This window comes from Cibotium barometz, chromosome 9 (assembly GCF_041138505.1).
Source record: "Cibotium barometz isolate CiBa-2024 chromosome 9, ASM4113850v1, whole genome shotgun sequence".
NCBI classification, from domain to species: domain Eukaryota; kingdom Viridiplantae; phylum Streptophyta; class Polypodiopsida; order Cyatheales; family Cibotiaceae; genus Cibotium; species Cibotium barometz.
In genome coordinates this window covers 53,676,334-53,703,621 of record NC_141054.1, presented here as the reverse complement: position 1 = coordinate 53,703,621, position 27,288 = coordinate 53,676,334, and the positions used below count along the sequence as shown (strand labels likewise).

General features: G+C 46.1%; 1 protein-coding gene across 6 annotated transcripts in view; it reads left to right on the top strand.

The window, feature by feature from the left end:
* LOC147635707 (uncharacterized) overlaps positions 1–27,288 on the top strand; it is a 143,910-nt gene that overhangs the window by 29,048 nt on the left and 87,574 nt on the right. For 4 of the 6 annotated variants that reach the window (XM_086803104.1, XM_086803103.1, XM_086803108.1 and 1 more), the window contains exon 2: positions 26,766–26,920. The exons of 1 other annotated variant lie outside the window; for it this stretch is intronic. In XM_086803104.1, the coding sequence (XP_086659230.1) occupies positions 26,766–26,920 (155 nt within the window). The remainder of the gene's footprint in view (positions 1–26,765; positions 26,921–27,288) is intronic. One more of the 6 variants, XM_086803105.1, reaches the window with a different exon arrangement.

Genomic DNA, 27,288 nt, shown 5'->3' with positions numbered 1-27,288 from the left:
AGATGGCATGGTGGAATATATACCCAAGAAGGTGTTGGGAGAAAGAGAGGTGGTGTTACGCAACCGCACTTTGCGTGAATACCTTGTCAAGTGGAAAGGTTTACCTCAAGATGAAGCAACATGGCAACCTGACTTTATGTTGGAGGGGATGGAACACCTTTTTGATACATCCGAGGTACATTCTTGAGCCAAAACGGAAAAAAACAGCTTGCTGCAATTTACTATTATGAGGCATAAAAGAGGTTCAAATGGATGCAATTGACATATACACTTCTTAGCCATGATTGGCAATGGGTTGGGGAGCATTTCATGAAGTTTTGGAAGTCTCAAAGGCTTAAATGATGCTCTTTTGGATAGCTTGGCAAAGAAGTGTGAAGTGATTCATGTTGATGCTTATGCAAACCATCCATACTATGGTTCTACTTTGAGCATGTTTCAAGGACGAAACATATTTGGATCGAAATGAAGTGGTGGATATAAGTTGTACATATGAGGCCAAGGGCTAAGCATAACTTGTATTGGGCCAAAGGGTCAAGTATAAGTGGGGACATAGACTTATGGGCCAAAGGCCAAGTAGGGTGGACATTAATAAGTGTGTGTGAAAAGGGAGCCATGGTATATAGGCCAATGTGAATAGCTAATTATAATTAACTCATACTAATCAAATTTACAAGCTAATCAGCTTTCATGGCAATCTTACCCTTCTCCCTACTCATGGATTGTGCTCCTATACTCATGTTATCACTCCATGCTTTGAGTGGCCATAGCTAGTTCTTAGTATGAAGAGGAAACTCCACAAGAGATGCTATTTAATTTCATGCACAAGATTAACCAACATCATCTCTACTTGAAAATTAGTGACATGTTCAATGTGAAATTTAATTTGCATGATATTATTAGGGACTTAGAATATTATTTGAATCATGGGGTGAAGCGTGTGGCTGCTACAGAGAAGGTAACCCCTAGGTACACATGTGATGTCACCACCTCCACCTGGCGTCCTGCGAGAGAGAAATGAAATGATATATTAACGTCTTCAAAAGGCCAAAATGACCTATGAGACCAAAAAGGTTACAACAATTGGTGGATCATGTCTGTGTAAGAAAAGCTAAAACAACTAAACAACTAACTGAAACTGAAACAACAACTATGAGGAAAAGTAAGGTACGAGGAGCTCCTAATGGATAACATCTGGGAAGGAAAACTCCAGCAACAAAGGTAAGCATCATATACATCACTATCTAAAGATGTCTCTCATCCGCCGATGGCGGATATCCTCAATGTCCTCCATGGTGAGTACTCTGACTGGACGTCTCCCATGCCGTGCTAGTATGGTCCTGATCCTCTGTTGTAGTCTCCGCTGGTGTCGAGATGGGCCTCTCATCTTGGGGCGCCTGGACCGCCCCAGGTCTATAGCCCGATCAATCAGTGTACCTCTGGTGCGGCTATACTCTGGGGCTAGCTGCAATGCCTGCTGGCTTGACTGCTCAATCGGTGGTCGAAAGAAGTCTGTAATTTGCCTCTGTAGGTGTCTCTCCCTCTCTGATCCCCTCCCTCTCAAGAGACCCTCTCTATGTCTACGCAGCTCCAGCAAGTATAATCGGAGGCATCTCTGATCCTGGCATCTCATGACTCTGGAAAGTGGTCCGAAACCCTCTCTGAACAGGTAGTGAAAACGGCCTCGTATCTCATAATATACTGGACAGTGACATATGTAATGTAACTCTGTCTCTGGCTCCATCTGGCACAACTGACAAATCCTGGCCTCAGCTGGTACTCCTCTGAATCTGCCAATCTCAATCTCTAGCTGGTGTGAGGATGTGCGCATCTGACCAATAGCACACCGACCGTACCCCATGAGAAAGATGAGTATCCATGTAGCTGGGTCTAATCACAAACCCATCCTCCGTGAGCTGGAGAAGATGATCTCTATAGAAAGACATCTTCGTACCAAGCTCGTGTGTCGGCTGTATCCATGTCCTCCTAGTGTCCAGTTGAGTCAAGTCCTGCCTGATAAGTCTGGTAATCTCTGCCCTTGTGAGATAGAGGGAGGTTGCATCCAAGGAGTACTGAAATGGAGGTAGCCTGTCCATACTAAAGCCATGCAGTTGGAACCAAGCTGTCATCTGTGCATACCAACATGATCCGTCTCCCTGTGATGCCAACTGTCGTGAAGACTCCAGGGCTAAGCGAGCATATCTGTCTCTAGCAAGAGCCCAAGTGCTATGTATAAAGGAGACTGATCGAGTGAGTGCCTCTACTACCAATGGGGGGGCAGCCATCTCTGCACGGATAATATCATGTGGTACGGATGCCTTGGCCCTAATCATCTGGGAAATCATAGAATCCAAGGGCCTCTCCATACATCTCCATCCGTCAGTGCTACCAACTCGGCTGTGGTGATCCACTGAGTGTCCCCATATCTCCACTCCATACAGCATGGCTGAAGTGACCAAAGTGTCAAAGAGCCAGAGCTTTGTTCGAGGTTCCTGAAACTGAACCTACGAACACATCCTCTCTAGTCTCCCCAATGCTGCATAAGCTCTGGTCAATCTGGTCTCCGCTGCTCTCCTCAAGGAAAATAGTGGCCCACTAAAAACCACACCAAGGTAAGTATATGCAAGGAAAATAGTGGGCCACTAAAAACCACACCAAGGTAAGTATATGCATCTGTATACTCCACTCTCTCCTGACCATATGTAAAGGTGGGTGCTGACCTCCTAACCCACTGTGCTGTGGTGTTAAACACCATCACCTTGGTTTTACCAAGGTTAACACAGAATCCACTGTCCTGTGCAAACGTGTGCAATGCATCCAAATGACGCTGCATCCAAATGACGCTGCATCCCGTGTGGAGAATCTGAGATCAACACAATATCATCAGCATTCAATAACAGCGGAATCCATGTCCCTGCTAGTTGTGCTCCTCTGTCACCCTCCCGCTCTACATAGTCCGAAACCTCATCCACACACATCCCAAATAAGGTGGGAGAAAGGGGGTAGCCCTGTTTCACCCCAATAGTGGAGTGAACCATCTCAGATATACCCTGAGTAGTACGTACCTGCCCCACAACTGTCCTGTATAAAGCCATGATTCCCCAAATCAGCTGTGTGGGCACTCCCATCTCCTGTAGTCTGCGCATCAGTCTGGCTCTCGGTACTATGTCAAAAGCTTTGCGGAAATCCACAAAGCAACAGTAAATCCTCCTGCCATATGATCTGCCCTCCTCAATAATAGATCTGAGTGTCAAGATATGGTCAAGAGTGGAGAAACCTCTCCTGAACCCTGCCTGCCTTGATGCACGTATGCCCTCTCTCTCTGCCCATCTACTCAATTCTTGCTCAACAATAGATGCATATAATCTAGCCAATGTGTGACCAATCATGATGGTACGATAATTCCCAGGTAGCATGGGATCCCCTGACTTGAAGATAGTCACAATCGTGGACATATTCCAAGTCTCAAGAAAACCCTCACACATGGCTCGGTTAAACATCATAGCAATAAGCTCTGCAAGCATATCTCTGGCATGAATAAAGTGCTCTGCTACCAAACCATCATGATCATATGCTCTCCCAGTCCTCATCCTGTCAATAGCTTTCCTTACCATCTCAGCAGTAAAGAAAGCACATGTTTCTGGGCATGGCTCCGATGGGTCTGGCAGGGGTGGCTGTCCTGGTGCTATGTACAGAGATGCTGCATACTCACCCCAAATCTCTGTGGAGGTAATGGCTGGTGATGGTGAATGCTCATGGAATAGTCTCCATGCCTCGCCTAAGTCCCGACTCATAAATAACTGATAGAAATCCCTCTCTAACTGAGCAAGGTAAGCCCTCTTCTTCCGTCGCACTAGGCGCCGGAAGGTAATCCGTGACTGCCTGTGAGTGGTAACACCCATGAGCACCTCTCTCTGTAATCTGATCCTCATCTCTCTGCACTCCTCATCATACCGGGCATGTTCCTAGATCGTCTCTGTGTAGGCTGACTATGGGGATATGCCTCTGATGCTACAGCATGAAGCGTCTCTATCAATATCTGAGTGAGCTCATCTAATGGCCGTCTTGGCTCCTCGGCACATAAGCATCTATATATCTCATCCGCGTACACGGTGTCAGTCTCCCTCATAAAGGTATAACGAGTGTGTGTGGAGACCTGTCCCAATGGAGCTGTGCTGAACTGAAATGTGAGAGTGAAGGACAAGGTAGCATGATCCACTGCTACTCCAACTTGTCACGTGCATCCCGCACTTGGATGCCACGTAGACATTTTTGTACAGAAGGTGCAGGACCTGGGATGGTGAACTGGTCCCATGTGAGCCCAGTCCGGGACAAGTCAGCCAGGGATCCATCTCAGTCGTCCAAGGTCAGGTGTGCATTGTCCTGCACATGAGTCCAAGGGCAGGTGTGCACTGTCCTGCACATGAAGCAGTGCCAGTCCGCGCTGTGAGTCTCCCTCTGGAATGATGTCAGATACCTTGAGCGACTCGAAGACGAGTTCAGGGGAGCGCGTCAGAACGCGCAACCAGTCCTTCAGTTTGCCAATAAAATTTCGACCTTGTGTCTGCAATTAGGCTTATCTGATACGGACAAGAAAGGGCAGTTTTTGTATGGCCTGGACACGCAAATCCAATGGGAGGTGCGTATGTTTAGGCCAGCCACCTTTGAGGACGCACTCTCGCTTGCGCAGAGTGCAGAAATGAAACACAATGGTGGCAAGCCCAAGACTTCCCAGCCGGCTTCTCCCAAGGCTAACGCCTCGGGGGGCAAAAGCCAGAACCAGACGGGGTCTTCCCCAGGACAGAGCCCGGGAGCCTCTGGCTCCAAGAACTCGAACAATGCATCTAAGCTTACTCCAGACCAGAAAGCGGAGGCAGGCAAGACAGGTGGCAAGTTGAGTGCTGAGGAGCTTGCTCAGTACAGGAAGGAGGGTAGATGTTTCTTTTGTCACACAAAAGGACATACTTCTCGGGATTGTCCGAAGAAGCCTCCAAAGGCCGCCGTCGCCTCCACAGCTTCCGTGGTGAGCACAGCTCCCACACAGACCCCAGTGGCTACCCCTAGTTCTTCAACCCCCGGTGCTTCAGTTGGAGCAATTATTAGCCGGGAGCTCGAAGATAAGCAGAAGGGCGCCCATGACCAGGAGTATGAGAGCAACGAATTGCTCAAGTCCTTTGGCTACATAGGTGGCCAGAGAGTCGTTGTCTTGTTTGACAGCGGCAGCACGGAGGATGTGATCACGGAACAGGCCGCTAGACGTGCCCGTTTCGAGCTGACTCCGGTGGACAAACAAGTTGAGGGTTTTAGCACAGGTATGACAACGAGCGTCAAGTATGAAGCTCTAGGTGCTAAGTTAGTGATTCAGGGCATAGAGTTTGTGCGTGACTTTATGGTTGCCCCTCTTGTAGGAGCAGACATAATTTTGGGTATCTAGTGGTTTCACAAAATTCTTCCTGATGTCAAGTGGGACAAGCACACGTTCCAAATCGATCGGAATGTGTCAAACACCCCGGTGACCATTAAGTGTGAGCCAGGTATTCCAAACTTTCTGCTCATAAGCCACTTGCAGGCTAAGCGAGCAGTCAGGAAAGGCGCACAATGTGCGATGATTTACATCCAGACAGCCCAGACGGTGGCCAGTGCTTCTGAGAAGTACTCGGTTCTCCATGAAAAGTTCCAGAAGATTTTTCTTCGGGACAGTCTCCCTCCCCAGCTTCCCCCGTCCAGACCGAAGGATCATAAGATTGACCTCCTCCCAGGCTCGGAACCCCCGAGCAAGTTTCCGTATCGCCTTTCTAAGGCAATGGAATCGGAGTTGGACCGCCAACTCCAAGAATTGTTGCAAGCTGGCTTCATCCGCCCCAGCGTGTCGCCATTTGCAGCACCGATCTTGTTTGTCAAGAAGAAAGATGGGTCTTCTCGGTTGTGTGTCGACTATCGTGCACTCAACAAGCTGACTATCAAGAGTAGATTCCCGATGCCTCGAATCGACTATATTCTCGAGAGGCTGAATGGAGCTAAGGTGTTCTCTAAATTGGACCACCAGGTACGGATTGTAGAGGGGGACATCCCCAAGACAGCCTTCCGTACAGAACGGGCCCACTATGAATTTGTGGTTATGCCTTTTGGATTGACGAACGCCCCAGCTACATTTAACCGCATGATGATGCGTATTTTCCGGGAGTTGATTGGAGAGTGTGTGTTCATATTTCTGGACGACATACTCATATTTTAAGCTACAGTTGAGTAGCATGACATTGATGTGGAGAAAGTCCTTAAGTTGCTGGAAAGCAACGAGCTCTATGTCAATGAAAAGAAGTCAGAATTTTATCTGTTCCAGGTACATTACTTGGGATATATAATTAGTGCTGAAGGCATTCGACTTGATCCGGCTAAAGTGGCCGAGTTTGTTAACTGGGAAGTACCTCAGACCGCTTATGACATTAGATCATTTGTGGGTATATGCCAGGCATATTCCACCCACATTGACAAGTTTTTTGATCTCTCGGCAGACCTCACCGATCTGCTAAAGGGAGTGAAAACAAGAAGGCAAAAGATTCGAATGACTCTACGAGCGTTGGAGGCATTCCAGAACCTCAAGGTGGCTTTGTCAGAAGCGCCTTGTTTAGCCCTTGCCTCGTGGGACGAACCATTTCAAGTGATCACCGATGCGAGTAACATCGCAATTGGAGGTGTATTGCAACAGAATGGTCATCCAATAGCTTACATGTCTTGTAAGTTACTGCCCGCCAGAACTACTCAGTCTATGATCGTGAACTCCTAGCAGTTATTCAGGCCTTGAAACATTGGAAACATTTCCTGTATGGCCGTGACTTCGAGGTTCGCACTGACCATCAGGCATTGCGCTGGATTCAGACGATGCCAAGTGCACAGTGGAGTGATCGACAACACCGCTGGAGTCAGATATTCCAGCAGCTCGGTGGTATGATTGAGTACCTTCCAGGAAAGGCCAATCCAGTGGCCGATGCTTTGAGCAGGAAGGGACAAGTATCTACGATTCAGACCACTAGACTTGACCTTGTTGGTACAGGACTAGAAGACATGAAGCACACGTACGCGGATTCCGAGGAATTCGGTACACAGTGGGAACAGGCATTGGATGCCACAGGACCATGCCATTTTCTGATACGTGATGGTTGGCTTTTCTACAAAGGCCGACTATGTGTCATGAAATCATTCCGGGCAACTCTTCTCCATGATGCCCATGACGCCATTACAGGTGGTCATAGGGGCATGAATTCGACTCTGAAGAAATTAGAACGGCAATACTATTGGCCAAAGATGAGGCGTGATGTGTTTACATATGTACAACGCTGTGACATTTGTCAAAAGGTGAAAGCTCCTCGTGGAAAGAAGATAGGGTTGTTACAGCCTTTGCCGATTCCTGAGGGTCCTTTCCAGGACATTTCGATGGACTTTGTCACAAATCTACCTCCCAGTCCGAGTAAGCGTAATACGCAGTGTTTGACTATTGTTGATAGGTTCAGCAAATTTGTTATGCTTATTCCTTGCAGGACCAATGTGACCGCCGAGGATGTTGCCCAGCTATTCATTCGGCATTGGTACCCGATTGGCGGGATTCCTAGGACCATAGTGTCAGACCGAGATGCCAAGTTTACCAGTCATTTTTGGAGGGCATTGTTTGATAATTTTGGTACTAAGTTGAATTTTTCCAGTGCATTCCACCCACAGACAGATGGCCAGACAGAGATATACAACCAGTTGGCCTTTGATGTGCTGAAGTGTTACGTCCACGATCAGCAAGGTAAGTGGGAATCGTTTTTGCCTTTAGTTCAAGCTGTTTTGAATGACTCTTTTTCTTCAGCTATTGGCAAGACTCCATATGAGGCAGCGTTTGGAAGGCCTTTCCAGTCGTTGTTAACGAGGACTTCGTCTTCAGTACCTGAGGCGAACAGAGTGACGGAGTCTTACCAGGAGATCCTAGAGTCCGTTAAAGACAGATTGGCTAAAGCGCAAGAGGCCTACACCCGACAGGCCAATAAAGTCCGAAGGGACATGAAGTTTTCGGAAGGGGATTGGGTGTATCTTCGGATTATGAAGCAAAGATTGAAGCAGGTGGGCAAGCGATGCCCAAAGTTGTCTTTCAGGAGCTTCGGACCATTTCCCATCCGGAAAAAGATTAATGAGGTGTCTATGGAGTTAAAGCTACCTCCGAGTTGGACTATGCACGATGTATTTCATGTCAGTTGGTTAAAGCCATATGCAGGTCCACCCCCTTCAGAGGTCAAAGACGAAGCGGAACCAGACATTATTGATGAAGCAGAAGTAATGGTTCCAGAACAGATCCTTCTGCACCGTTTCAAGCATGGCTCAGGCCGAAGACTACGACAGTTTCTCACGAAGTTTCAGGACCGAGGAACTCATGAAGCGGTATGGCTCGACAAAGAATTTTTCGAAGACTATCCGGCATTATTGACGGATTATTTGGAGGCTATGCAGCTTCCGTCAAGTTAAGCAGAAGGGGATGTCACGTGCATCCCGCACTTGGATGCCACGTAGACATTTCTGTACAGAAGGTGCAAGACCTGGGATGGTGAACTGGTCCCATGTGAGCCCAGTCCGGGACGAGTCAGCCAGGGATCCATCTCAGTCGTCCAAGGTCAGGTGTGCATTGTCCTGCACATGAGTCCAAGGTCAGGTGTGCACTGTCCTGCACATGAAGCAGTGCCAGTCCGCGCTGTGAGTCTCCCTCTGGAATGATGTCAGATGTTCTGTGTATCTGGTTTGCAACTGGATGCCAAACCTCTGTAGGCATGTAGGTTTGCATGTAGAGATGGGGCCAGCCCATAGGGCTACCCCAGTGCGAAGATTTGCACTTGCACTCTTAGTGTGGGCATGGGGGAGGTGTAGAACCACCCCCAAGGGGCCAGGAGGGCCCAGGCTGTGCCCACCAGCCATGGCATGGGCTGGAAGGGCTGTCGGCCAGCTTTCATGCTGCTGGACAGGCAGCCGACAGGGCTAATACCCCTACCCAGCAGGTCGGCCAGGTGTAGGGGGCAGTCCCACACCTCTGCGCAGAATGCCCAGCAGCCAGGAGCTGTCCCAGAAAGCATGCGCAGAATGGCCAGCATTTATTATAGTGTGAAAGCATTTTATTGAATAAGACCCAGTCGTGGAGCTTCATGAAGCTGGCCGACTGGATGATAGAGGGAGTATAAATACTCCAGCCAATAATCATTGAAGTCATCTCATAATTCACCAAGTGCATCAAGCAAACAAGGGCCAGGACAGCCAAGAGGTTGCTAACGCAAAGGGGTGAAGGACTGAAGGTCAAGGGCAGGTTTTCCAGCCAAGAAAAGGTCAAGTTTTCTGTATTTGTTTTCAGATTTACATCATTCTAATAAAGCAAATACACCATCCGTGGTGGGGGCCCTACAGAGGGTAATTGGGACCCAATACTGTGTCCTCTCCATCTCCCCCTTCTCTCTCTATTTTCTGCACATCGTCTTTCAGTTTGTGCGTTAATTCCGTCGCGAAAAGAGTGCTGATTTATGAGTTTTGAAGTACCGATCCTTCTCCAGAGCTTCCGCATATTACACAACTGGTCTAGTGCCTACCATAAAATCCTGAAAAGAGGGAATGAGACTGGGCTGCGCGATAACATAGTCCATTGTACTAGCACCATGCCGATGTGGAAAGCAAGTGAAACCGCCCGCTGCCGGGAATCTCTGTAGGCCATTCAGGATGGCCAATCCATGTGCAGTCCCCATGTCTATCCAATACCGCCCATACTCAGTGTGTTCCTCATCCTGTGAGAGTCTAGATAGGCCCATATCCCTAACATCAAGCTCCCTCAACATCTCCTTTGAGGTATCATAAAATATTGTCTGGTTATGGGCGGTTGTGGCATTGAAGTCCCCCAGGAGAATGATGTCACCATCCCTGGAGAACTCCTAAATGTCATCATCCAAAATAGAAAAGGGAGACTGCCCTCTAGGTGATGCATACACTGATGTACTAGGAGCAAAATAGCATATAGCAATGTAGAGATATCTGCCCGTCTCTGCCCTCAGTCTAACCCACATGTACCTAGCCTGCTCATCTCTGCAGACTATATGTATCAGTGGCTGCAGCTCCTCTCTAAACAATACTGCCACTCCTCCTGAGCCCCGTCCTCTATGCTCTGAACGAGTCTCCTGTCTACAAGCTGTCTCCCATCGGTATCCAGTAACATGTGGCATGGACTGTCCAGGAGCCTGATGCGTCTTAGAGTAGAAGATGATGTCCCTCCCAGTGAAACTATCCTCAAAAGCCCCTACATCAAGGCGTAGAGATCCATTGCAATTCCAAGTAGCAACTTTGAATGTAGTCCCATAGGTCTCGTGCCGTCATGAAGAGCGCCTCTCCATAATCACCACTCTACCATCTCTATAGAAGGCCACTTTCCCTTTCTCTCGGGCTGCCCTTATCTCTGTTGGGGTAAAGGCACTATGCCCACCCTTATAGTGTGTACAAGCCCATAAGTTATAGTACATAGTACACTTAGTACTTTTAATGTACTAAGTGCACTATGTGTACTAGTGCAATATACATGTGTGATAGGGGAGTCACACACTCATGCTAACATCTTTGATGAGTTGACTTATCCCCACAACTCTCTCTCTCTCTCTCCCTTGTTCTCTCTGTGTATGTCTCCCACATGAATTAACCTAACCCTAATTCCATCTCTTCCACACAACTGGTATCAGAGCCTTGGTTTAGGGTTTGTTCTCGAGTGCTGAATCACTGGCTCGTAGGGAATTCTTCCTTCTCCCACACAACTGGTATCAGAGCCTTGTTCAGTGCAAGCAGATTCTTCCCTGGTCCTTTGTTGTCTTCAGAGTCTCCAGCCAATCCAGAAGCTTCAACTCGTTGAAGAAAGCACGGTGACCAGCATTTGTCCAGTGGCGCTAGAGGGAGGTTTGCCCAGCCAATCAGGCGCATACCCAGGCATTCAGGCGCATACCCAGGCGGGTGCCCGTCAACAACACCTAGTAGCGCTACAGATTTTGGACGTGGTGAGGCGTGCAAAAACGCTGGCCACCTAGGCGAGTGGCGCTGGGCGAAGCCAGGCGAACACGCGTATGAGCGAAGCAGCATAGCGGGCGTCCATCGAATACTGGGCGTGAGCGAAGGCGAGCTTTGGTCGTCGGCTGGCTATTAGGCGAGTGGCGCTCAATAGCGAGCGCATAGGCGATACACGCTGCGGACCAGAACCAGGATAGTCTGCGTACCAGAACCAGTCGAAGCTCGCCTAAACGTGGGTATTCTGCGCAAGGAGGTCACCGTACGCAGCAACGTGATGAAGCCACTGGACCCGACGGAGGAAAGGCTGGTTACCAACCAGCGTGCTCTGCCCTTCGCCGCTCATTAACAACACCAGCAAACGCATCATCTTGATTGGAGCAGCCATCAAATCTGCAGCAAGAAGTGCCCCCCCCCCACCTGCACAGAACAGCAGCAGCATCATCACCCCTTTTCGTGCAACAACAAAACCCGCCTGCAAATCAGAGAAAAATCAGAAAATTACAAGGTATTCTGCTTCAATTTTTTTTGGGATTTGCAATTGAGCAAGTACAGTAATCAATTGAGCAGGTACAGGTGCCCAATTGCTCAATTTTTGAGCAAAATTGGCAAAATTGGGTGACATTGGTCACAATCAGGATCAATTTGCAGGAAATTGGTCACAATCAGGATCAATTTGCAGGAAATTTGGATGTTGAAATTTGGGGCTTTTGATGTAATTGTGCAATTAAGCACTCATACATGATGTATGATGTGAGAAATCGCACATTTGGGCAAAATTGCAGCAAATTGCAGTGCAAATCAAGGGGCTTTTGTGCCGATTGGGTTGATTTGCATGCAGGCACTCGCAGTTGATGCTGTGGATAATGTGTTGATGCCTTACAAGCACTCAATGTGCCTGTAAATCAAGGGGCTTTCATTATTTGGATGTATATGTGGCCAGGGGGAAGCATCGTGAACACTCTGGATGCCTTCATGTGCGTCAATGTACCATGTAGGATCAGAAATTGATCTTAAATCAAGGGGCTTTTCAAGTTCGTATGCTTGTTGAGCTTGGCAAAGCAGCAGGCAAGACATTTATGCCTTGAATCCTCAAAAATCAGCTTGCAGTCAAGGGGCTTTTGCCCAATTTCTGTTCGGGACTGTTGTATGCAGTGTACGGGACTGTAAAAGTCTGATTTTCACTCATTTGGACAGCCAGGAGAGCATTTATTGCTATTGTACCTGCTGGTACAGATTTGGCACAGCTTTGTGCAAGTTTTGGCATGGCTGTACACTGTTTTGAGTGACCAAAAGGTTCAATTTCAGCCGCTGTACTTGCCGGTACAGGTTTGGTACATTGGTGAGCACTTGGTACTGCTGTACAGTACTTTGGAAGGGCAACAACAGAGCACATTTAAGGTGCTGTCCAAAATCTGCAGCAACCAGATTTTGGTGATTTCATCACATAAAGTGGGAGAAAAGTTGCATTTGTGCTTCCGCAGTGGGAGATAAAGCTAGGGAGAACAACTGTGAGCACTTTGTGTGTTTTTGGTGCAGTGTTTGCACATTTTGCAGGGAGTCAGGCATTGACAGGTTGCATATTGCTATGGCAACCACAGGTGAGAGCTCTTCATTGCTTCACATCAAGAAGCTTGAAGGCTCGCATAATTATGATATTTGGCAAACCCAGTGCTACAATGTGTTGCTCCAGAAAAAGCAGCACAAGCCTATCAAAGAAAGGGGTGTAATGCCCGCTTCTCTTACTGCTGAAGAGTGGGAAGATATGAATGAGCTGGCAAGATCTACTATCATGTTGTCTGTGTCAGACTCATTACTTTTCAGCATTCGTGAAGAGAAGACAGCTTGGGGAATGTGGCAGAGATTGCAGGACTTGTATGCCCAGCAAAGTGCCTCAAGCAAAGTGTATTGGTTGAAGAAACTCATAGGTCTTCAGATGAAGGAAGGGGCATCTATGACAGCCCATCTAAATGAGTTTAATGGTATTGTCAGCCAAGTCATTAATCAAAAGTTGGCAATGGACGATGAGTTCAAAGCCACTTTTCTATTATGCACTTTGCCAGAGAGTTGGGACACATTCAGGACAGCCACTAGCAATTCGCATGCTATGCTGTCATATGCAGATGTTGAGGGTGCTCTTCTTCAAGAAGAGATGAACAGGAAAAACAACTCTGTTGGAAAGTCCAATGCAATGAATGCACGTGGGAGATCCCAGCAAAGGGGGAAAAGCCAAGAAAGGGGAAGGAGCAAGTCTCGCTCCAAAAAGGATTTGGAATGCCATTATTGTGGCAAGAAGGGACACATTAAAAAGCAATACTACAAATGGAAAAATGATCAAAAGGAAAAGGGAAAAGGCAAAGACAAAGAGAAAGATGAAGCCAAAGATGTAAAGCCAAAGGGCAAAAGTGGAGTCAAGATTGAAGAAATCAATGTGTCACATGCAGGTGGCAGTGAGGATGAGGTCCTATTTACGTCTTCACTTGATGCCCATTCACAGACTTGTTTGTCAGGTATACTGCTGGCAATGAAGGAGTGGTTTATTTGGGTGATAACCATGCATGCAAGATTCTTGGCAGAGGTGATGTGAGGCTTGTGTTTTCAGATGGCTCACAGCTTATGCTCCATGATGTCAGGCATGTGCCTGAGATCAAGAAGAATCTGTTTTCTACTGGACAGCTTGATGATGCTGATTATGTTACCACATTTGGTCGTGGAAAGTGGAAAATTAGTAAGGGCTCACTGGTTGTTGCCAGAGGCTCTAAGGTGGACACTCTTTACTTTATGCATGCAGGTGTTTGTCACCATGCTAATGTAAATGCAACCGAGCTGCCGGAAATCTCTGTGGCATAGCCGGTTGGGACACATGAGTGTCAAAGGAATGGAGCAATTGTCTCGTTTGGGTTACTTGCCTTCTCTAAAGTTTTCAAGTTTTCAGTTTTGTGAGCATTGTATATATGGTAGGCAACTCCAGTGCCCCCACAAGAAAGCTCTTGGACAGAAAGATGCTCAGTTAGAGCTTGTGCATACAGATGTATGTGAGATGCCTCAGCTTTCTTTGGGAGGGGCAAAATATTTTGTGTCTTTTATAGATGATGCCACACGCAAGGTGTGGGTTTATCCTCTTCGTTTGAAGAGTGATACATTCTCAGTGTTTCAGAAGTTTGTTGCTCATGTTGAGAATCAAACTGGCAAAACACTGAAGGCTTTGCGTTCCGACAATGGTGGAGAGTATATGTCCAAACAGTTTCAGGACTTTTGTAATGCTAAAGGCATCAAGAGGGAGCTCTCTACTCCTTATGATCCTCCACAAAACGGGACAGCAGAGAGGATGAACAGGACCATTCAGGAGAAGGTCCGTTCTATGTTGTCACATGCTGCATTACCTCATGGTTTTTGGGCTGAAGCTGTTATGACAGCCGTTCACCTTATAAACAGGTCACCTAACACGAGGCTTGGTAGGAAAGTGCCAGAGGAAGTATGGACAGGGAAGCCTCCCTCATACAAGCACTTGAGGGTGTTTGGTTGCGTTGCGTACGTGCACATACGCAGGGAAATGCGCACCAAACTTGATCCTAAGTCTCACAAATGCATATTCCTAGGATATGGTGACAAAGGTGAAATGGGGTATAGACTTTGGGATCCCGTGAATAGAAAGATTGTACGCATCAATGATGTCATTTTTGATGAAACATGCATGTATAAGGAGCCTGCAAGGCAACAGGAGCCTGGCAGAGTCATCTTTGATGATGATGGACATCATGGACAACAACAAAGGGCTGTAAATCAGCCATTACAGCAGGAAAACCAGCCCTTAAATGGTGCTGAAAATGGTCCAAATGGACAGCCAGAGATGGCAGAAGATATCCCTATGGATATACCACAGTTAGAGGAGATACCGGGCATGATTTTTCAGCCTTATGGCATGGAACAGGACCCACCAATGGGTGATATGCAGGCTGGACAGCAACCTGCAAATGATGGTCATTGGGTACGGAGGTCCACTAGACCCTCCAGAGCCCCTGACAGGTTTGTTCCAGGGGTTGACTACTTGATGCTCACTGACTGTGGGGAGCCCTCATGTTATAAGGAGGCTTTACAGAGGGCAGACAAGGCTCTTTGGGAGCGTGCCATGAAGTCAGAGATGGATTCTCTGCACAAAAATGGAACATGGAAATTGGTGCATTTGCCTGCAGGCAAAAAGGTTTTGCCATGCAAGTGGGTATACAGACTCAAAGTTGCACCAGATGCAAAGCCAAGATACAAAGCCAGGTTAGTGGCTAAGGGCTTCAAGCAGGAATATGGTGTGGACTTTGAGGAGATCTTCTCTCCAGTGGTCAAAATGACCACACTTAGAGTTGTGTTAGCTTTGGTTGCGCATGATGATCTGGACTTGATTCAGATGGATGTGAAGACTGCTTTTCTTCACGGTGATCTCCATGAGGAGATATATATGCAGCAGCCAGAGGGTTATACAGTGAGTGGAAAGGAGAAGCTTGTATGCAAGCTGAAAAAGAGTCTTTATGGGCTCAAACAGGCACCAAGGGAATGGTATCATAAATTTGATACATTCATGAAATCCCAGAAATTCAGGAGAAGTGACATAGATCACTGCTTGTACACCAAGAAAGCTTTGGATGGCAGTCTATTGATCCTCATCTTGTATGTTGATGATATGTTGATTGCCGGGAAATCTCGTAAAGAGATGGATGCCTTGAAGCAGAGGCTGCATCAAACCTTTGATATGAAGGATTTGGGTGATGCAAATCACATCTTGGGTATGCGGATACTTCGGGACAGAAATCAGCATGTGTTGTATTTGTCTCAGAAGGAATACATTGGCAAAGTCTTGCAGAGGTTCAATATGGACGGGGGGAAGAAGACTAGTACTCCTTTGCCTCCATATGTGAAACTCAGTGCTATGGACAGCCCACAGTCGGATAGAGACAGGGCTGATATGGCCAAGGTTCCGTATGCTTCAGCTTGTGGCAGTCTCATGTATGCCATGGTTGCTACTAGGCCGGACATTGCATTTGCAGTGGGAGTGGTTTCTAGATACATGGCCAACCCTGGCAAGAAGCATTGGGAAGCAGTGAAAGGTGTCATGAGATACCTGAAGGGCACACAGGATATGTGCATTTGCTTTGGCAAACAGGATGCATTAGTGCATGGTTACACGGATTCGGATTATGCCGGTCATCCAGATAACCGGAAGTCTACTACCGGTTATGTGTTTACATTCACAGGAGGTGCTGTGTCATGGATATCCAGGATGCAGAAGTGCACAGCCTTATCTACTACAGAGGCCGAGTATATTGCAGCCCACAGAGGCTTGCAAGGAAGCATTATGGCTATCTCGGTTAGTGGTTGATTTGGGTTATACAGGGGATATTCCATTGTTGCATTGTGACAGTCAGAGTGCCATCCAGTTGGCAAAGAACCCTATCTTTCATGCAAAGACGAAGCATGTGGATGTGAAGTATCACTTCATCAGAGAGGTGATAGAGAACAAGCAAATTCAGCTTGTTAAGATTCACACGGATGACAACCCGGCTGATGTGTTGACAAAGAGTTTGCCTCAGGAGCGGTTTGCCCATTGCAAACACTTGATGGGCATTGGATGAGGCCAGTTTCAGCCTTGATATGGCCTTGTATATTATCATGTACATGCTGATTTTTTCTTTTCCTTCATTTAAGGGCACTTTGCCTTTAAGTGGGAGGTTGTTGGGGTAAAGGCACTATGCCCACCCTTATAGTGTGTACAAGCCCATAAGTTATAGTACATAGTACACTTAGAACTTTTAATGTACTAAGTGCACTATGTGTACTAGTGCAATATACATGTGTGATAGGGGAGTCACACACTCATGCTAACATCTTTGATGAGTTGACTTATCCCCACAACTCTCTCTCTCTCTCTCCCTTGTTCTCTCCGTGTATGTCTCCCACATGAATTAACCTAACCCTAATTCCATCTCTCCCACACAATCTCGGGCATAACTTCTTTCATGTGGGCAAGCTGCGAGAGTGTGAGGTCATCTCCAAGAGACAAAGGTATATGAAGCTTCTACTAAAGACCCAATGGGCCTATGAGACCAAAGTGATACAATAATGTCCATGGCATATCTCATCATGGAATGGAAAATATAATAGAAAGAAAACATACACATAGCTATTTAACTAGGGTGATACAAAACTGTCCATGGAAACTCATCATGGAATACTAAGAACTTAGAAACATGAGAGTAACATCAGCTCCGAGTAGATGGTATACCACTCTCTGTCATGACCCTGTGAAAATGGAAAAGCACAAGTGTGGGCATGGTGGTTTTGCTGAGCAAAATAAATATTAAATGATTCATATTTGGGGTGCCCGGACAAGGGAATGATGTGTGGACATCTTCAGGTGTGAAGGGGGACCAGAACATTAATATTTATTAATGTTTGAACCATGGGTGGCCCCTAGGCCTAAGTGGCCCCTAGGAAACTTTAATAAACATTAAAGTTTGGGCCTTAGGATATTTTTGGAGGGAGCAAACTCCCCTTTTGGTACACGCCTCCCTCATCTCTCTCTCTCTCTCTTGCTTTTGGGAATGCGTGCAAGTTTCATGCGTAGAGGAGAAGGGAAGCGTAAGTCGTCTGGCTGCTGTGTGTTTGAGTGCGTACAGAATTTTCCGTACAAAACAAGACAGGCCGTACAGTTGCAGGTACAGTCCACGTGGCTGCTGTACGACTGCAGGTACAGGTTGCTGCGTACGGATTAGTACAAGCGGCGCTGGTTCAGGCGGCTGCAGCTTTATTGCAGGTTGGTTCAGGTGAAGCAGACAGGGTACCGTACAAAACAAGTACAGGCGGCTGTACGTCAGCTGACACAGGCGGCTGATTGCAGGCGCAGAACTGTACCAACTGGTATAGTCGGGTACAGCAGGCGAACACCTGTACAGGCAGATTCAGGCGACTGCAGCACAGTCCGTACAGTCTTGTACGGACAGGTTCAATCAGGTATTGCTGACCTGTACGGACAAGTACAGGCAAGTACTAACCTGTCAGTTCTGAACAGTAAGGCGGCGCATCTCCAGCTGCATGTGGGATTTTATCGGAGCATAGTTGGTGCATCAGTCAAGTGGTTGCAGGGAGGAAAGTACAGACAGTTTCTTGCAAGTACAAATTGGTACGATCGGCCTCACGAGTGCAGAATCACGCACTGAATTGGTAAGCTCTGAACTTGTCCATCTTTCTTTCTTTCCACTGGCTTATGTCTGCTGTAGAGTTGTGTTATCTGGCCCCTTGTGAGAGGAGGGGTATGGCAGGATGAAAGGGTGGAAACAGAGATTGGACAGTGGATGTATATGTTTGTGCTGAGTTGTGAAACCATGTTCATGGGATATGCCAGATGTGTGCTCAAGGCTGCCCGACTGAATTGTCTTGGTTGATCAGAGGGAAGCACAGAGTGTTGCTTTTGTGGGACACAGATCTGTGTGTGAATCCTCTGTGCTAAGAGGTCTTGTGGGTTGCCAGATTGGACATAAAGGTGTATTCTCCTGGCTGGCTTTGTTGTACTCAGCTTTACATCTCTTTGAATTTGAATAAAGAAATACTGAAAGGGGCGCCAAGCTTTGGGGCCAACAGGTGTCGATTTCATTTCAGTTTTGGGGCACTCTAGCTCCAGTTAATTTTGTTTCTTATTTGGACTGCAAGTGGAAGGGTGACTGCTAGTCTACCGCACTTTGGTTTCTACCAGAGGCCGGTTTCAAGGTTCCGTTGCCGGGACCCATCATGGGGTGAGCTCGTGGTTGACTCGAGGAAAAGTCATTGCTGAAAAATTCAGCAACATGTCTGATACGGAAGACGAATATTTTTATCATGAAGAGGAAGAGCAAGCGACCTCTCCTGAGAGAAATGAATTTGAGGATATTCTTGCAGGAGAACAGGCTGCAGATGATGAGCAATATGAGGATGTAACACATCCAGAAGATATGCCTAGTAAAGAGGAAGATGATGCTCAGTTTAAAAATCGTTTGGCAGGTGTTATGGATGTGTTTATGCAGCTCACACAAAGTGAGAAGTTTGCTGAATTTATGAGATCCTGTTCTGAGCCTGAAAAGAAGAAGAAGAAGGTGCGTTCTAAGAACCTTCCTCAGGGTCATAGTACTGCCTTCCCACAGGATCCATCTTTTGGACAGTTTCCGAACATGCAACATGCTTTTGGTGCTAACTCACAGAGTTCCTTTTTCGGACAGCCATCTATTCCTCAGCAGTCTATACATCCAGGTTATTTTGGTGGTGGCTCTGTGTTCCAATCCATGACTGGGGGTTATCCTCAGGGAGGCATGGGTATGCTAGGGACTTTTGGAGCAAATTTTCAGCCTGGAATGCAGGGGAATATGTATGGTGGTATGCAATCCGGAATGCAAGGAAACATGTTTGGGGGCATGCAACCTAGAATGCAAGTAAATATGTATGGGGGCATGCAGCCCGATATGCATAATGGTATGTTTGGAAACATGGCTGGAATGTATGGCATGCCAGGTGTGGGAATTGGTAATGTTGACCCTATGATGGGCATGAATGCTGGGGGTAGCAATCTTGTGAAGCCACTTCCTTACGATAATCTGACGCCTATGGGTAAGGCGAAGGATTATAAGGAAGGTGGAGCTGCTGTGAAATTTGATACATTCAGTGGGGCCAAAGATAAGTTAAAAGCACTTACCTTTTTACAGCAGTTTGATGTTGCTTTTTCTGGTGGTAATTACACGGAGTCCTCTAAGGTGAGAAAAGCTGCGACTTTTCTCAAAGGCAATGCATTGCAGTGGTGGTCTACTCTTCTTTTGCAGGGCATAGCACCATCTACTTGGGTACAATTTAAACAGGTGTTCTCTTCCGTTTGGCTCACATCTACTTTTGAGGTGGATGTAATGACAACATGGCACAAGTTGGATGCATCAAAGTGTGAAAATCTTGAAGATTATAATAAGAAGTTTTGGGAAGCTTTACTCCCAGTTACTTCTTATCGTGCAGTGCCTTTGTCTGAGCAAGTAGAGAAGTATTGTTGTGGGCTGCCCAAGGAAGTGCGTGACTATTGTATAAAGACTCGAGTAACAAATATGTCACAGATGATAGAGAATGCTATGACAGCTAATGCGTTACTCACTGGAGTCTCATCTGGATTTAAAGTCAGTAAGAACTCGAGCAAGAAATTTGAAAAGTCAGGGCATGCTTCGCGTGATGCAAAAGGGTCTACAGAGAAGCGGTATAAGAAGTTGCCAATGCCCAAGAGAACTCCTGAGGAGAGACAGGCTTTGATGGATGCTCGGAAATGTTTTTACTGTACAGAAGAGGGACATATGTCTTTTAATTGTCCCAAGAGAAAGTCCCAAAAGGACTGTGACACCAAAGGAGAGCCCAAGTCAAAGAAACCAAAACCTTCTGCAGGGTTAGTTCTTGATCTTGTTGGGGAACAGCCAGGTGGTGAAGAGACTGAGTTGTGCAGGGCATGGGGCAAAGTGAGAGATCAAAATGCCTTGATATTCTTTGACACAAGTGCTAGAGCCAACTTTATTTCACTGGATTTGGCTGGCCGATTGGGGATTCGTGCAGAGGAGATGGGGCCTTTATATGAGGCTAACATGGCTTGTCCTGGGTATGCAGAACCCGTCACTCCTATTATTGGGAAGCTCAGGCTTCATTTGCAGTGTTATGTGGACAGCGAGGAGTTTTTCATCATGTCACTTGATGGATGTGATGTTTTGTTGGGAATGCCATGGTGCCACAGAGTACATGTGGTGGTGGATACATACAATAGGAAGATTACTTTGACTCATAGAGGGAAAGAACATGTTTTGGATGTAAAGCTAAAAGGGGAATCTATTCCTATTGTATCAGCTTCGGCAATTTCATCAGTAATGAAAAAGCATCTTTCTGCGTACTTGATTTATGTAAAGGATGCAAAAGATGATGAGTCTAAGTCTAATTTCTCTATGTTAGATAAGGACAGGACTGATTTCTTATGTGGGTTCCAAGATTGTTTTTTCGAGTCATTGCCAGGAGAACTTCCTCCGGAAAGGCTAGAAGATCATGCCATTGATCTAATTCCTGGTAGTACTCCACCAAATAGACCGCCGTACCGTGTTAGTGCAGCCCAACAAGAAGAAATTATGAGTCAGGTACAGGAGCTATTGAATAAAGGGTTGATACAGCCTAGCTCTTCACCCTTTTGCTCACCTGTACTCTTAGTGCAAAAGAAAGATGGTTCTTGGCGCATGTATATTGATTACAGGGCGCTGAACAAGAATACCATCATCGATTCCCCATTCCGAGGATCGATGACATTTTGGACCGCTTACAGGGCTCCACAGTTTTTAGTCGGATTGACTTGAAAAGCGGGTATCATCAGATACATATTAGACCCGAGGATGTGCATAAGACAGCATTTCGAATCACTTTTGGGTTGTATGAGTGCTTGGTTATGCCCTTTGGTTTGACAAATGCACCTGCCACGTTTAACAGAATGATGGACAGGATTTTCCGGCCTCATAGAGCGTTTGTGGGCACATTCTTTGATGATATGATTGTGCATTCACAAACTGAGGAGGAGCATAGAAGGCATTTGGCCATTGTGTTTGCGGAACTCCGGAACCATAGGCTGGTTATTAATGGCAAGAGAAGTGAGTTTTTCTTGCAAGAGATATACTTCTTGGGGCATATTGTGTCTAAGCATGGAGTCCGTATGGATCCATCGAAGGTGGAAGCAATTCTTAATTGGCCAGATTTGAGGACCGTGCATGATGTACGCAGCTTTTTGGGATTGTGTTCCTATTATAGGCGGTACATACGGTATTTTTCTGAAATTGCTTCGCCCCTTCATGCCTTAACAAAGAAGGCAACTCCGTTTAGATGGGCTGATCAGGAAATTACAGCCTTCAAAAAGCTTAAAGAAAAGCTTACTTTGGATCCAGTATTGGTATTACCGGACCTCTGAAAGACTTTTGTTGTCCAATGTGATGCATGTGGAAACAACATTGGGGCAGGTCTCATGCAGGAAGGACATGTGATAGCCTATGAGAGTAGAATATTGCAAGATGCCGAGAAGCATTTACAGGTTTATGAGAAAGAGATGTTGGCTGTAATTCATGCTCTTTCTACATGGAAACACTATTTGCTTGGGGCTGATTTCACTGTGCAGACAGATCATCAGACCTTGCGTTATTTCCTCACGCAAACTAAGCTTTCAGAGAAGCATATGCGATGGGCAAACTTTTTGTCTATTCCAGATTGTGCATGTGGAAGGCAAAAAGAATGTTGTGGCAGATGCTTTGTCACGCAAGCCACAGGTCTCAGCAGTTTCACTTGCTTATCATCATGAGCTTGATGAAATGAAAGAGCAGTATGCCCATGATGAGGACTTTGAAAGGTTGTATGATCAGATATCTGAGGGTCAGCGGCATGAGCACTATATTCTCAGAGATGGGTTTTTGTTGATGCATGGTAGACTGTGTTACCAGGTAATTGCGCCTCAAGGTTATGATTGAAAGTCATGCTCCACCGTATGTAGGTCATAGAGGTATTGATGCCACGGTAAAAGCAGTGGAGACTTTCTTTTATTGGCCAACCTTGAGAAGAGATGTTGATGCTTTTGTTAGGCAATGCATCGTATGTCAGAAGGTAAAGTTTGACCGTCAAAAGACACCAGGGTTACTACAGCCTTTACCTATTCCAGATAGACCATGGGAGAGCATTGCCATGGATTTTATATTTGATCTTCCACGGACACAAACGGGAAATGATGGCATTTGGACTATCTATATGCAGGTTTAGTAAGCAGGCTCATTTCATTCCCGTGCGTAAGACGATCAAGGTTGATGATCATATGGTGAAGTTGTTCATGGCGAACATCTTCAAGTATCATGGCTTGCCTACGTCTATCATTAGTGACCGTGATCCACGGATGACAAGTTTATTCTGGAGAGGATTGTTTGACAACATGGGTACAACTCTCAAGTTTTCATCTTCATTTCATCCACAAACAGATGGTCAATCGTAAGAGGCTAACTCTACAGTGTTAGATCTTCTTAAGTGTTATGTATCAGAGCACAAGCAACAATGGGAAAAGTATCTTCCTTTGGTGGAGTTTGCATATAACAACACCGTTCATACCTCGACGGGCAAGGCGCCTTTTGAGATTGTGGAAGGAGGGAAGAAGGTACCACCCATTTTGCACACAAAGGATAAGATCTTTGAGGCTGATCAGTATGTGGAAAACATGGATGAAGCTTATCGGAGAGTTAAGTTGGCACTCCAGAAAACTCAGCAAAAGCAAAAGAAAGCAGCAGACCGTCAGAGACGTGCATTAGAGTTTGCATTAGGTGATTGGGTTCTTTTGCGATTCGAAAAGGCTAGGCTCAAGAAGATGAAGGGTAAAGAGTGCTTATTCCCTAAGTTGAGCATGCGCTATTATGGGCCTTTTCAGGTATTGGAAAAGATTGGTGAGGTGGCCTATCGCTTGAAGTTACCAGATCACTGGAGGATTCACAATGCATTTCACGTGAGTCTCCTTAGACCTTTCCGTGGGGATGTGCCTGAGGATGTATCAGATGAGGCTCAGCCGGAAGTTGAGGAACTTGATGAGGTTCTTATTCCAGAGCAGATACTGGCACATAAGGAAAGAAAGGTACAAGGTAAAGTTTCCCGTCGCTATCTCGTGAAGTTCAAGAACTATTGACCGATGGATGCGAAGTGGATGGAGAAAGGTGACTTAACAGATTCACCTCAGGTTTTGCAGCTCTATCTCGATGCCTTTGAGTTGGAGCCGACTCTTGTTATGGCTCATTTAGGTTCAGCAGAGCATGGGTCTGGAGCATTGCCTGATGCTCAAGAGGGGGGTAGCACCTCCACTCCCTTGATACAGACAGGCTCAGATGACATCTAGAGGTCGCTTGGTGCAGTTTTTGTCTCACCCGAAGGTACTGATGGCTGACAGTATATCTGTTTATGGGACTTCTATGATATATGTGTACTAGTCACATTGGATGTTGTGGTTGTGTATGGTTCACAGTGGTATACAACTTGGACTATTACTATGCCATTGGTTTGCAGTGAATGTTGAAACATGTGCATGGCTTAGAGAGATTGGGACGCTGATCTTGCCATATTGTATATTTCACTTTGGATATTTTGCTATATCACCAGATTGCAATCGAGGACGCTTGCCATTTTTCAAGAGGGGGGTATGTCATGACCCTGTGAAAATGGAACAGCACAAGTGTGGGCATGGTGGTTGCTGAGCAAAATAAATATTAAATGATTCATATTTAGGGTGCCCGGACAAGGGAATGATGTGTGGACATCTTCAGGTGTGAAGGGGACCAGAACATTAATATTTATTAATGTTTGAACCATGGGTGGCCCCTAGGAAACTTTAATAAACATTAATCCAAGACGAAGAGCAACAACACATCTCGTCCATGAACATCATCCTGTGCACCTTAGCTTGATCTTCTGTATCCCAATTAGAGCCTGCAATCCACGATGAGAGAGAGAGAGAAAAAGGTCTCTCGGCTGTGTGTTTCCTGTAGCCCCACCTGCTCGCGAAGAGAGAAAAACCTCTTGGCTGTTAGCCCCTTGGCGCCCCCTTTAACTCACCTCCTTCCAAGAGAGAGATAGAGTCAAGCGTGCTGTTCAGCCCTGCGCCTCTATGTCCGCCTGCAGTCCTCCGCCCCTTACAAAAAAAAGAGAGAGAACTGTTCAGCTGCGCGCTTTGGTGGCCGCCTGCAAACTGCCCACCTGCATCCAAGAGAGAGGGAGAGAAAGCACCCAGCCCTTGCGCTTCCATCCAGCCCACCAGTCGCCTTGATATGCCTGCGCTGGCTGCTTCCACACATGCAGCTGCCAGCACCCGCATGTGGCCTGCTCCATGCTGCAAAGAGTCTCCCGCCTGACGTCCGCCCGCCTGGCTGTCTCAATACACGGAGCCGCCTAGCGCCTGCACGTGGCCTACTTCAAGGAGATGCACCCGCATAAACCACACGCTCCCACACGACCACCACCCGTCGCTTTTATAACCAGAGACGCGATTCCACTTGCTTTCTCCAAAAAGCCAAAAGCAAAATAGCAAAAACGCAAATTTCCAAAAATAATAAAGTTTTATCATCAAAGGTTTTAAAACCTTATAAACTTTAAAATCCTTTTGTCCCCCTTCACACTTGGGTTGGCCACACATATGGGTTTCCTTTTCATATCCAAACTGATGCCGTTCACACTGTCCATCCCGTGCCCATGCCCATGCCCATGCCCGTGCCCACCTGCTTGTTGTCTAGAGAAAAACACAGGGTCGTAACACATGAACTCCACTAGTGAGTTCGTGAATCATAAAGATTAGAGTCGAGGAGTCACCCAAGCTCCTTAAGTGTCATGGTCTTACCAATGACCAGTAGGTCGTAGTCTTATTTGACTGTTGCAGTACCAGGATGTTATCTTCGAGCGAGTTGCTTGGCAAAATCACTTAGAGTTGATTCCAATAGATAGGGTTGTAGCTGGTTTTGAAAAATGCATGTTCATAGAGTTAAGTCAGTAGCATGTTGTACTAGTTCGTGATTGAGAAGGAGGATTTTGTGCGTGATTTCATAATCACACTGTTAATTGGTGTAGACGTGATTTTCGGCATGAGGTGGTTTCATGATTGCGTACCAAGTTCCAACCTAACATTAACTGGGGCAAGCGCCTAATGTGCACATGCATCAACAGTACACCGAAAGTTCCACTCATTTCTAGTATGTAGTTGGAAGAAACACCTCGAGTCTTGTGTGCTAGGTTTCATCCTCCATTTCATTCACAGTTTGTTCATAGTCCTGACAGTGTGGTTGTTACTACTAGTTCTCATTCAGTTGGGGAAAATGACGAAAAAGAAAAATGGACAAGAGGGCCTATTAAGCTATAAAGGTAGTATCTATATTGAGTATTGAACCATGGAAAATTAAAATTGCACGAAACTAGCTACATTAGTCAAAGTATCCACATGATGCTAGATGATGACCAAAATTGTTGTGAAAGGCCAAACTAACCTGTGAGACCAAATACACAACATGGAGACCATGAAGGTCCTCAGCCAATATTTTCAACAAAAGAAAACTCAAAGAAAAAATCATACTAATAGCTAGTAGAGCTAGGCATCGGATGCATTCGCCTCCCTAAAAGGGATCCGGTTTTGGTTAAGGTTTTGCTTTGGCTTTTTGTTTAGGTTCTGGTTTGGGTTTCGGTGTGGTTATTCTCAATGATCTTGTGATAGTCTGCTCACTTGCCATTTTTGCAAGCTGCTCAAACCTTGTGTAATTGTGCATTCTTTTGCTTGAGTTGCATTGGGGTCAGCTCCTATGAGATGGATATCTTCGATACCAAGTTCTACACCCACTATTTCGCACTGATGACGTTAGTGGGGATGTCGTAGTATCCAGTCCATACTATGATGGAGTTGATGGTTTATTGTCTTGTGGATGACTACCATGAGGTTATAAATTGCACATTCTTAAAAGGTGAATTTGGGCATGTTCGTGGATTCATCTAGGTATATATATCTTTGTGCCGTTTAAGTTTGCTTGATTGTTTTAGAATCACAATCCTTATAGATTTGATATGGTAAGCGATTACTGCATCATGCCGTGAAACTTTGATGCACGAGAGAGAGAGGGAGGGAGGGAGGGAGGGAACATGCTTATAATTGTTGTTAATCTCAGGTAAGGGGTGCAGAAGGCCGTGCTGGTTTAGGTTTCCTTCCAGAAGTATGATTGATTTTCGTGAGCTAAACAAAGACTCATTTTTTCATTCCTTAGTTTCAAGGGATGAAAAGACCGAAGTGCAGCAAAGCTATAGATCGTTAGAACAAAAGCAGGTTAATGGCCTTTGGTTTGGTTTTCTTTTCAACGACTCAAAACTTATTTATCAATTAAAAAAATCATTTTTTAAAGAAATATTAGGAGTACTCCAATTTTTAGGTGATAGAAGATAAGGGATTGTGTGTTAGGTTATCCACCACATTGCTTGACTCCTTGCTTGCATCCTTCTTCTCTTTATCTTGAGCAATCCTCTTCCTGCACTCATTGATATAGTGCCCTTGATTATGGCAGAAATGGCATTTCCCTTTCTTCTTCTTGCTCTTTGAGGCATCACCCTCGGAAGAACTATCACCCTTGGTGATCTATTTCCTTGTGTCTACCTTTAGCCTTCAGTGCAAAAGCCTGTTCTCACCACCATGAGAGT